Genomic DNA, 13,334 nt, shown 5'->3' with positions numbered 1-13,334 from the left:
ATAACATTAGTCCACGAAGAGCAGCACCCATTGATTACCACCCTCTGTCTTCTCCCACTTAACCATCCTTTTATCCATTGTAGCAACTTACCCTTAATACCATTCTGCTCCAATTTGTACAGTAGTCTTCCATGCGCAACAGTGTCAAAAGCTTTCCTGAAATCCAAGTATATGATATCAAAATTATTTTTTGCATCCAGTTCCTTTGTGACCACATCATAATAACCAATCAAATTTGTCAGACAAGACTTTCCCTTAACAAACCCATGCTGTGTCTGAATTATTGCTGCAGTCTTGTCTAGATGATCCTGCAATGCATCTTTAACCAGTGACTCCATTATTTTACCCGGAACAGAAGTTAAACTAACTGGTCTGTAATTATTCGTGTCACCCTTCGAACCTCCTTTGTGAATTGGGGATATATTTGCACATCTCCAGTCCGTGGGAACCTCTCCTGAGTCCAAGGATGCTCTCATAATTATGGCTAAGGGTTTGCTTAGTTGCTTTGCCGCCTCCTTTAATATAACTGGATAGATCCCATCCGCCCCAGGTGCCTTTCTTATGTTTAACTTCAACAATTTCTCCTCCACTTTGCTCTCAGTTATTACAAAATCATTAAGCACACTGCTACAATTTGATAACCTTCTTCCATTTTCAAACTGTAATGATTCCTCACGTGTGAATGTAGATGCAAAATACTCATTCAGTTTGTTTGCTATCTGAGCAGGATCATCAACAGTCGAACCATCGATGTCAAGTGGACCAATCATATTCAGCCTCTTCCTTTTAGAGTTTATATAAGTAAAGAAATCCTTGCTGTTTTTCTTAGCATCTTTTGCCAAAGATTTCTCGTAATCCGCCTTTGCCTGCCGAACCTCCTTTGTGACCTGATTACAGACTAGCTTATATCTGCTACAGGCTTCTGCGTCGCCTGATAATTTATATGCATCCCATGCATTTTTCTTCTCTGTCACGAGTCTCATTAGTTCATTTGATAACCATTTAGGCCTAAACCTTGAACAATATTTCTTCATCGGTATGAAAAGTCTAGTATATATATATTAGTAATGCTGTGTATAGACATTAACTACCTTCTGTTCTATTATCCTGATGATGTTCAGTTTTGTTGTTGTTGTTATTTGGTTTTTAGGAGCATTAGCAACTAAGGCCATATTGCTCCGGGGATATGCGGTGGTCATTTTCTGACCTTTCCGCATCCTCCGTATTTGGTGGTCATGGGCTCGAACCCCGGTCTGATCAAAAAGCGTGTGCTACGCACTGCTGCTCCTGCCCACCTGGCTACGGAGGCGCCATTCAGTTTTGTACAACCGAGCCTTGAATTACGCCATTTAATTTTCACAAGCCAACTAGAAAATGGCCAAATCACGATGGTAAACATTTTAATAACAAGTGCAACCAAACCAAACTGTAAATAATTATTTTAAGTTCCCTTAATGCGATATGTAACATTTATAAATATATATTATATGTTCTAGAATATATATGTTTATCTTGCAAGGGCAAGACAAAGAATATAGATGTTATTTAGTGTATTATGAAATATCAATATCCAAAGTCTGAAATGTCAGTGAGAGTGCAGTATTATTTAACTTATTGGTTTTATCTTTTTGGTATAAACAGGTTTATGCCATTTGTCAAAGCATATAAAAAAAACAAAAACTACGAAGTTGCATTTGCCTTGGATAAAAGCAATGCAGGTGGGTGGATTATCCATGCCGCCTACACATGATGTGAACAACACATCAGCAATGTATAAAAATTCTGCTGAAGAAAAATACATTTGCTGAAATTTATGAAATTGTGAATTTGTGCCTTTTTTTAACAGTGAAAGTTTTAAGCATGATATCATTGGAGTTAGTATAACACAAAAGTGACATAGATGAAACTTACTCTTCTTCTTCACTTCATTTATAATGCTTTGTATAAGTGGAGCATCTCTGTTTTTTTATTCATTTGAACACTTTTGTTTCTTATCATTAAATATTAAATGTGTCAATTTATATGATTAAAATTAAGGGAAAATATAAAAGCCAAAAAAAATCTGAAAAATGTTTCAGATAACTGAAATTTCAGATAGCTAGAATTTTACTCTCCTATTCAATTACATATATATATATATATATATATTTTTTTTTTTTTTTCATGTTTTGCATATATATGTATTTATAGTTCATTCCTTCCTCCTACCAAAATTTTTGGCCTGATGATAGGATTCTACAATGACTACAGAAGCACAGTATACAACATATAATTTTTGTAATTGTTCGTGCTAGATAAAGGAGTTCGTAACATTCATCCTGAAATTATACCAATAAACTGAAGCAATTCTATGTGTGTATTTAAGATTTCTTCATCAAAACATTTTAGTAATATGATATCAATAAAAAAATCATTAGCCATATTATTCAAATGCCATGAAATAAGTAATAACATTACATTTCTGAGTAAATGAACCTACCTCCTTCTTGTCTATAAACTGTAACCATTACAGTGTTTGAACTTGCCACCATATTGTGCAAAGTAATACTTTGCTATATATGAAGGGGGGAAAAAAAAAAAAAAAAAAATATATATATATATATATACAGTATATTAATATACTAACGAAATAAAATTAATTCTATTTAATCAATATAAAGTTTTCATAAGCTCTGATTTATTTGTTCTCGATGAAATAAAAGAGCCAAAACAAAACCAATAATAACAAAGAGGATAAAACGTTCATTACTGATAGTGGATACACACACTCACACACACATCAGCCAAGCAGCCATTTAAGTTCAGGGAAAACTGATGACTGCTACTGAATTTTATCCCTCTCATGGGCACATCAAAAAAAGTTTAAGCAGCAGGCATGTTGGTGTATGCTGGTCGCTAATCAGTTTTTCCAATATAAAGGCAAAAAATCAATTAATAAGGTGCACTTCCACTACACTGAATGATAAGAACAAATAATATCTTTAATAGCAGCAGCCCTGCTATCCAAAAAAATCCTTACAGCCAAATTTAGACAAAATAAATAACATTAGTAATAAAGTAATATATAAAGAAGGAAAGGACTGCACCAAACTGGCCCACTAAAAATAACTTTGTTTTTGTTGCACCTACTAAATTTCAGGGTGCCTCCGTAGCCAGGAGCAGCAGTGCATAGCACACACTTCTTGATTAGACCGGGATTTGAGCCCGCGACCACCAAATACAGAGGATGCAGAAAGGTCAGGGAATGACCACCACAAATCCCTGAAGCAATATGGCCTTAGTTGCTAATGCTCCTAAAAACCAAATAACAACAACAACAACTAAATTTCACTCTGAAGTAAAACAAATTTATCACGAAAATGCGTGAAAATTATGCAAATTACATCACTTCCTTAATGACACTAATGCAGTCACGAATGCTGATTCTTGATGTGAAAACACCTTTGGCGGCATCTACTAAATTTTGGTCCAACAGTCAGTGTTCGGCCCATTGGCGAAAATGTGAAACAGAAATCACGAAAATTACGTCACTTTCTAAATGACACTAATGCAGTCACTAATATTGACTTGGATATAGTAAGTAGTGGGTGTGACAATAAAACGTTGCATCGTTATTTCAGACTGAAATAAAACTGATGAACAATACAAGTTGAACGAACATTTATGTCATTTAGGAAGTAGCGGGCATGAGCTACTTCCTAAACTCATGCCTGCTACTTCCTAAATGATGCTAACTCAGTCACTAAAGTTAATTCGGTAGAGTAAGTAGCAGGTATGAGCATAAAACGTTACGTTGTTCATAACTTCAATCCGATTTTAAAGCAGTTCTGATTTTCGTCAAAGATGTTTTCATATAAAACATCTTTCGTGCATAGAAGGTACACAAATGCTTTTTTTAAATGGTGATCGGCAGAAGAAAAGAAACAAAAGTATCAGCAGAATGTATAGCATTCTAGTACTGTGTGTGTGTGTGAGCCAAAAATCACCATAATTCAAGAAAGAAAAGCTTATACAGCACCAGCCAAGAACAAAAAAATTTAATTTCCCCATTTCTTCCAATAATCTGAAACTTTCTTAAATTTAATCAAACTGTCCACCTCCACAAAATTAGGTGGAAGTTTATCACAACTGATCAGTCTTTGGCTGAATATGAATTTATGCACATTAATTCTGCAGCCATTCTTTTCCACATTAAATTTATGCCCCTTCTGTGTTTCATCTAAGAAAAGGTAAAGATGCCATAAGTATTTAGTTTAGTTAACCCTATTAAAGCCAGATAACGAGTTTCCAGAGGGTGCAATTTACAGAACCCCAGTTGTTCTTTGTAAGAATATCGCCTTGTGCCCTCAACCTTGTTGCTGTTCTCTCTACCCTTTCCAACAGATCTATATCCTTAAAATGAGGCTTCCAAAAACCTGTATGCAGTATTCCAGATGTGGCTTAACTATTTCCGTATACAATGGGATAATCACCTCTTTGTACAGGCTGGCAAAGTTCCCATAATATTATTGACAGAATTCCACAGGATGTCCTAACAGCTTGTTTGTAATGCACAGAGAATTTCATGGTGTAGTCCACAATTACTACTAGATCTTTTTTCATACTCCACTAACTTACAATTGGTACCACCCAAACTGTATATTATTCTGAGATCAGCATGTATTTCCCTCCTATCGTGTCTGGGCAGAATTGCAGACACTTTCAAATTCAATCTTAACTTGAAACTTTTTGCCAAAATTGCCCTGCACTTGTTAAATAAGTGCAGGGCAATGTTGTGCCTTTTGTGCCCCTAAAAGATGTTATCTGTTGTACATCATATACTTTTGCCTCTTGTAGATGTACCTTGGTCCTATTCCACCTATCCTTCTTGCACAACATATTTCCCATTTCCCTGACAGTAGACAATAACTACCTCCTGAGGGACCAGCCAATCTGCCTTGTAGATTGCCATTGTTATGCCTGATGCACAAGTGTGAGCTCTGTTACTGAGTTGAGCAGTCGAGAGCTTGATGGGCTCCCCATTTTAATTCCTTTGAGTGCAACTACCCTACTCTTCAAACACTCATAAACACCCATCAGAGCACTGAGTTGGCACCTAATTTCTTCACACCAAACACACACACACACAAAGACACCCCCCCCCCCTGGCTGTATTACATTCTGTTCCAGAAAGGTCTGCAAAAAAAGATTAAGTTCTGAAAATTGCAGCATCTGGAAACTAGGCGCCTGCAAGATCTGATTGAGGTATTTAAGGATTTGAACGGATTAAGTAGTTAAATGCTGATAGCACCCTTCCTCTTGCTGAGACAACATACATGAGGGGGCATAAATTTAAATTAAGGATGGTTTCAGAACAAATGCATGGAAATTTTATTTTAGCTAGCAGGTAGTTAATTGTTGGACCAAACTTCCATTGAATGTTGTGGAAATAGCTAGATCAATTCTTAGAGGGGATGGGCAGATGATTTGGGAAGTGTTTGTTTTATCCTTTCAATGATGCTGTATAAGCATGCTTTCTTTGCATCATTTTCCACTATTAATACTAATAATCTGCTGTCAAAGAAGCTCTGTATCCCCCTTCTCATTTTCTTCTTGTAATACTACTGCTGCATTAACAGCACAGCCTGACTTTTGCATGTCTTTCAAATCCTTACAAATGTCATTGACTTAACTAACCTAACTGTGCTCATATCAATGTCAAGTCCCCACAATATTCTTCAAATAAATTCTCTGCATTCAGGAACTCAATAACACACTACTGCTGCATAAGTACATCAGAGAAACCCCGCTATTTTCAGACTGCCACAAGCCTGGTGTACAGTACTGACACCATTACATTTTGTATGCACAATCACATGAAAAGGGAAAACACTTGGAAGCATTAGATAGTTAAAAAATAAAAGAAATTAATGAAAGCTATGATGTAAACATATTCCAGTATTAGGTTATTCTAAGCAAAGACCATGAAAGAGTTTTATGAATAACATTCTCAACACATGTGAAGTATGTTCAACATCCTTATGTTTGTATCTATAATGAATTCTTGAAATTTAATTAAATTAAAAGACAAAAAAAATAATATTAACAACTTAATCAACAGACCTGAAGTAAGCTCTACCAATTTAACAAAAGAGGAACATTTAAAGGCCATATTCTGAAAATAGTCCCATCCTAAACAATTAGGGAGTAAGTAATGATCATAAACTAATAAATTTCAGCTTGGAGGTCACTGCAATTGCATGAACTGTTGTGTGATACAATTAATTAATTCTCATGATATAACCATGAAAGATCCATCTTTTGCTAAAAGAGGTATGAGCATTCATAAAAAGAAATTTGTAATTAAAATATCACAATATTTTGTTCACCTAATTTAATTCTTTTAAATTTTAATATAAATATAAAATTCACAGTTTTTTTGATAACAATTTAGTTAATTCTTTTTGTTTCACCTGAGAATTGAGAGGCACAAAAAAATTAGCAAACTTACCTTTTTAGTTTCATAAAGAGACACAAGGATAGAACCAAGTGATATTATAAAAATACAGGTAGCATAGTAGTAATAGTTATCAGTGGTCCAAAGAATAATGCTAGCAACTTGGAAAATATAGAATGGATTCAGGATCTGAAAACCAAGAAAGAATACAAGAAATTAGCAAAAAACTAAATACTTAAATCACATGATATTGTCATAGAGACAATTAATGTTTTAATCAGCTTTTTCAAGAAAAAAAAAGGGAGGGAGAAGGGGAATTTATATTTATGGGGGAAAAATTGCAATCTAATTTAGAGGTGATATCGATGTTCTTCTCTGTCGCTTCATAACTATTCTTTACTTCTTTTTACTTTAAAAACTAACAAAAAATAGTTTACCTTCAATTAGGTGCCTATATCTTATTATTAAAGATAAAGCTATGATAAAAACTATTTTTGTATATCTTAATTTGCAATTATGTCTTACATTATTAGATTGTTATAAAAAAATATATATATTAGTCAATTGTTCCTCTACTTTTGAGTCATCACATTACCTCATTATATTCATTTGTGGACTATAATCTTAAGCCATGTGTTGTTTGTGAACTATGGAATATAATATAAACAGAGAGACAGAAACCTTGTTTAGGATTTTCACTATTGCTGCTGCTGCTGCTACTAGAGCTGTCTGTCTTGAATGTGCAAACATGACAACAATATTTACAGATGAGAACCACTACATAAAGCCGTGAATTAGGGTTGAATTTGAAAGTGTCTGCAATTCTGCCCAGAGACGATAGGAGGGAGTATATGATGAGAGCCTTGTCGATCAATTCGGCCCTGGAAAGATTGTGCAAGGCTCAAGGGGTAGAATTTTTTTCTGCCTGGTCTGTACTTGTTAACAGGAGTGACTGCTTCTACAGGGATGGGATACACTTAAATAGAAAGGGTGCAAGAATATTTGCTGATGCTATCAAGGCAGTGTTAGGTGGGTCGGAAAACTGCTAGCTTGGGGGGTTACAAGGACCAATAGATTAACAGTAGCCACTGGCAGAGGTGAAAGTGATTCTTGCACTGCTTCTATTGGAATGAACAGAAGCCTGGAAAACAAGATGCAGGATGTTTCAGAGACTGCTGGGAGTCATTGCAGTACAAGTAAACACATGGGTTGTGTTAGAGTAGCTAAGAATAGAAACAGGTGCATGTATACTTGCGTTTACATCAATGCTAGGAGTTTGGTAAATAAATTTGATGAATTTGAGGTATTGCTCAAAGCATCAAAGGCGAATATTGTTGGGATATCAGAGACGTGGTGTCACACAGATATAAGGAATACAGAACTGGAATTTGGGGAGTACAACATCTACAGAAAGGATAGACAGGATAGGAAGGGAGGAGGGGTTATGCTATTAGTTAAGAAACACATAAAATCCAAGGAAGTGAAGCCAGTCGACATCGCTGGGCAGTGCAGTGTCGAGTCAGTTTGGTGTGACATAAGCATTGGGAGATCAAAATTGAGAGTAGGAGTGTGCTATAGGCCTAATGACTCTGATGAGTATAATAAGAAACTGTACAGGGAAATAGAGTGGGCCAGTAAATCAGAGAGTCTTATAATGGGAGATTTTAATTTCCCAGATATTGACTGGAATTTGTGGGTTGGCCATTTAATTTATTGGTCTTGTAATTTATTGGATGATTGTTTTCTACATCAGCATGTTCAGGAGGCAACTAGAAGGAGTAATATACTTGATCTAATTATTAGTAGTGATTCTTCATGCATTAAGAATCTGCAGATAAAGGAACCACTAGGTGGCAGTGATCACAGTGTGCTGAAGTGGGATTTACTCAAAGAGGTAACCACTATCAGGGGTAAAGGGAAGGGTTATTGTTTTCGTAAAGGCGACTATGATGGTCTGAGATAGTATTTAAAATCTATACAGTGTGACCAACTGATGATGTTACCAACAGCAAATTCAAAATGGGAAGCATTCAAAGAACTTATCTTGGAAGCTACTAGGCTTTACATACAAACTGAGAAATATTGTTCAAGGTTTGGGCCTAAATGGATGTCAGATGAACTAATGAGACATATGGACAGGTGTTAATTTATATGGGACACACATAAATTAACACGTGACACAGAAGCCTATGATAGATATAAGCTGGTCTGTAACCAAGTCACAGGGGAGGTTAGGCAGGCAAAGGCAGATAATGAGAAATCGTTGGCAAAGGATGCAAAGAAAAACAGCAAAGAGTTCTTTACTTATGTAAACTCTAGAAGGAAGGGGATGAATCAGATTGGTCCACTGAATATTGATGGTTCAACTGTTGATGATCATGCTCAGGTGGCTAACAAACTAAATGAGTATTTTGCATCTACATTCACACATGAGGAGTTATTCAGGGAGGGGGGAATGCCAGGGGTGAATTAAACTCTGGCAGTGAGCTAGATGATTTTGTAATAACTGAGAAGAAAGTGGAGGAGAAATTGTTCAAGATAAACATAAAAAAGACACTTCAGGTGGATGGGATCTATCCAGTTATATTAAAGGACGTAGCAAAGGAAGTAAGCAAACCCTTACCCATAATTATGAGAGCTTCCTTGGACTCAGGGGAGCCCCATGACTGGAGATGTTCAAATGTGACCCCAATTCACAAAGGAGGATCAAAGGGCGACACAAGTAATTATAGAACTGTTAGTTTAACTTCTGTTCCAGGGAAATTAATGGAGGCACTGGTTAAAGAAGCACCGCAGGATCATCTAGACAAGACTTCAGTTATAGCTCGGACACAGCATAGTTTTTTTACGGGGAAGTCTTGTCTGACTAAATTGATTGGATACTATGATGTGGTCACATAGGAACTGGATGCAGGGAATAACTTTGATATCATATATCTGGATCTTAGAAAGGCTTTTGATACTGTTACACATGGAAGACTGCTGCGCAAATTGGAGCAGAGTGGCATTGGAGGAAAATTGCTGCTATGGATAAAGGGATGGTTTAGTGGGAGAAGACAGAGCGTGGTAATCAATGGACACTGCTCATCGTGGACTAATGTTATTAGTGGAGTCCCTCAAGGTTCAGTTTTGGGTCCATTGTTGTTTTCTGTATTTATAAATGATATAGATGATGGTATATCAGGCTTAATGTTAAAGTTTGCAGACGATACGAAGATTGGCAGGGTTGTTAAGGACACTAATGACAGTACGCTGCTGCAACAGGATCCAGAAAGGTTGAGCAGATGGGCTGAGAGGTGGAAAATGAAGTTTAACATTTACAAGTGTAAAGTACTACATATGGGAAGCAGTAATCCCAAAGTAACGTATTAACTCTGTGGTACTACACTGACAGTGGTAGAGAATGAAAAGGACCTGGAGGTAATTGTGCAGGCAGATATGAAGTTTTCTGATCAGTGCAAACAGTCTGCAAGAGTAGCTCATGGTGTCTTGTCAATGATATACAGGGATTTTTCTAGCAGGGATAAGGAGGTGATTATCCCCTTGTATAAGGCAATGGTCAGGCCACACCTTGAGTACTGTATACAGGTGTGGAGGCCTCATTTTAAGAAGGATGTAGAGCTGTTGGAAGGAGTACCTAGAAGGGCAACAAGATTAGTGAATGGAACGAAGGGTTGTTCTTACGAAGAAAGGCTTAAGTTTTGCAGATTACAGTATCTGAAGACTAGGCACCTGCGAGGTGATCTGACTGAGGTGTATAAAGCCTTGAATGGTTTGAGCATGCTCAATGCTGATGGGATTCTTCCTCTTGCTCAGAATAATCACCTGAGAGGGCATAAATTTAAATTGAGGAAAGACAGTTGTAGGATAGATGTACGGAAGTTTGCCTTTAGCCAGCAGGTAGCTGATTGGTGGAACAAACTTCCATCTTTTGTTGTGGAAGTTGATATCCTAAATAAATTTAAGGCTGAGCTGGACAGTTGTTTGGAACGAACGGAGGGGTGAAATGGGAGCGGGTTTTTTTTTTTTTTTTTTTTAATTGGCTGATGCTGCATAAGTTTGCTTTCTTGCATCATATGCCTCTACTAATGCTAATGCTAATTTGCTTCCAGTATGAGTGTTGCGATTGTCCAGTATTTTTTTTTATAGGAAGCATAAATAGTGCAATATGATTTCAGTAATTGAATTGCCTTAACAACTAAGTACTATTAAGTATTGTACTTGAACTGGTATTGAATGTCTCACAAATTGAATGATTTTATATATTGTATGTACATAGAAAAAGTACATACAGTCTAAGAAATATGTAAAACAGAAAGAAATTAGTGCTTGAAATTTATTAATAGAACATGACGTATATGTTCCAATGCACCATCTGCAATGCTTGATTTATATTATAATCTCTAATTAGAGATTTTTTCTTTTTCTTTTTTTAAGTCCAGCTAGCCTATTTGCTTCTACAACCATCCTTGTAGAAATACTCACAAATTTCTGGATTTTTGATTATTCCAGATTTTTTTTTGGGGTTTTTCTATAATAATAACACAGTGATACACTTTAAAAAATATCCTGGCTTCAACTTATAATATATACTTGCACACTAATTAAAACCCTTCCATAGAATATGACCAATCAAGGGTTTTTCTTCCTTCACTATTGCTGCCCGCAAGTCAATAGGTTCTTCAATAGACAATTCCTTCTCTTCTTCCTCTGTTAACTCCTCCACGTCATTGGCATCAACCTCCAACTGAAGTAGCTCTGCAACCTTTACAATCTTATCTGTAACTTCATCATATGACTCATCTTTTTCAAATCCTTCGAAGTTTTTTTATGTGCCGTGGGCATATTTTCTTCCGTGCGCCATTTAAACAACTTTTAATAATTTCTGCCTAGGCCTTATTAATGTTTAAGATGGCATGGTAAATATTGTAAGATCTCCAAAGTTCTCTTTACGCAAAATTTTTCTCGTCTATTGCAGACAATGCCTAAACAAATGTTGTGCATAAATAGTATGCTTTTATATTCGCAATAACACCCTGATCCATAGGTTGGATGAGTGAAGTCGTGTTTGGTGGTAGAAATATGACTCTCAAGTTCGAAATGAAATCTTCTAGATGCATAGGATGTCCAGGAGCAATATCTAATAGAAGCAAAATGTTGAAAGGAACGTCATTGTCTATACAATATTTTTCAACTTCAGGAATGAAGCAGCATTTAAACCAATCGTCAAAGAGAGATATTGTTATCCATGCTCTTGGTCGATCGGAAATGCATGGGTAGGGTAGTTATTGTTTGTTTTCTTTGGTTAGTTGTTGGCGCATCGGCTTCTGTGGCCATAATACACCTCCCAAGGTTTTTGCAGTACTCTGATCCAAGCCCAAGGCGGGATTCGAACCTGCGACCTTTGGGTTGCCAGGCAGGCACTTTACCCACCAGGCTAGCCCGGTCGGCAGTAGGGTAGTTATTGATGCCCTTAAATGCATGAGGATTTCCAGAATGGTACACAAGCAGTGGTTTTAATCTGTAATCTCCCGCTGCATTAGCCCCAAGCAAAAGCGTGGCCCTATCTTTTGATGCCTTGAAACCTGGCATTGTATTTTCCTCTTTGGCAATGTATGTTCAATCCGGCATTTTTTCCCAATACAGAGCAGTCTCATCAATGTTAAAAATTTGCTGCGTTGAATAGCCACCTTCATCAATGATTTTTTCCAACACATCACAAAATTTCTCTGCAGCTGCAGAATCAGCACTGCATACTTTAACATTGTGGAAATCAGAGCAATGCTTGAACCTATTAAACCACCCGTTGCTTGCCATGAACTTGGGTTGGGTTTGCCATACTTATCCTTAATATCTTTATAAATACTTGTTGCTTTTGCTTGAATGGTCATTAACCTCAGGGGCACTCGCTTCTGAATCTGATTTCCCATTCATATTATTAACAGCTGTTCCATCTTCGATATAGCACCTGAATGCTGTTTTGTGATCACAGTTGATCTTAAGTGTGTTGATCCTTTCACATGTTCTTTTATACGCACACTGTCCTTTAAAATAGTATTCACTGTTGAAGCAGCGAGACCTAATTCCTTTGTAATAGATGACAAATTTGTCCTGCTTCCTACTTCTTAATCATTTTCATCTTCATTTCTAAATCAACTTTGTTTCATTTCCTGGCACTGCCAGCACTTGCACTTTCTGTTGGTCTCTTTCCCTTCACAATTGTAATAAGTAAATAGGAATGAAGAGAAGATTTTGAAAATTTGTTTTTTATATAATTGAAGATTTCAGTGAAGGGGAAAGCATTTCACCATAATAACATAAAAATTCACACAATTGTTATCGGTATTATCACAAATGCAATAAGATTGAGTTTACTACCCATTTATAAGAGATTGCACAAACAGTTTGCTGTCATATACGTAAACCACCCTGTTTATTTAAAATTAAGTACATACATTCAAAAAGATTACTCTCATTATTCCAAATTAACCATCAAGTAATTACCTAAAGTTAACCTAGCAAAACTGACATAGAGATTACAGAAACGGGTATGTATAATACATTCCTCTAGTATGGCTATATGTCTGCTCAAAGCCCTTGAGGAAGTAGCAGAGGTATGGCCATGAGGGAGAATGTTAATTTTCACTAACTTTAGCTAATGTTCTCCAATTTCTCCATCTTTCTCTAATCTTTTTAAATTTACATTAATTTGTTGTTTTTATATGTATCTATGTTATATATTTATATATAAGACTATCCATACCAGGACTAGATTTATACATAACTAGCGGGTTGGTGGGGTGTCACTACAAGTTTGATGCTCCCAAGTAGTACCATAATTTAATAAGTAATAATGTATAAATAAGTTAAGTACATATATAACCTGGTCCATAAAGAT

General features: G+C 36.2%; 1 protein-coding gene across 1 annotated transcript in view; it reads right to left on the bottom strand.

The window, feature by feature from the left end:
* The window catches only part of LOC150079292 (polyamine-transporting ATPase 13A3-like), a 559,638-nt gene that overhangs the window by 444,969 nt on the left and 101,335 nt on the right, over nucleotides 1-13,334 (bottom strand). The window contains exons 7-8 of the mRNA XM_090383023.1: nucleotides 6,491-6,625; nucleotides 2,480-2,552 (exon numbers count right to left, since the gene is read on the bottom strand). Of these exons, the coding sequence (XP_090239149.1) occupies nucleotides 2,480-2,552; nucleotides 6,491-6,625 (208 nt within the window). The remainder of the gene's footprint in view (nucleotides 1-2,479; nucleotides 2,553-6,490; nucleotides 6,626-13,334) is intronic.

Source organism: Mastigoproctus giganteus, chromosome 10 (genome assembly GCF_048544385.1).
Source record: "Mastigoproctus giganteus isolate SK-2022 chromosome 10, ASM4854438v1, whole genome shotgun sequence".
NCBI lineage: Eukaryota > Metazoa > Arthropoda > Arachnida > Uropygi > Thelyphonidae > Mastigoproctus > Mastigoproctus giganteus.
This window is presented reverse-complemented; position numbering and strand designations above follow the sequence as displayed.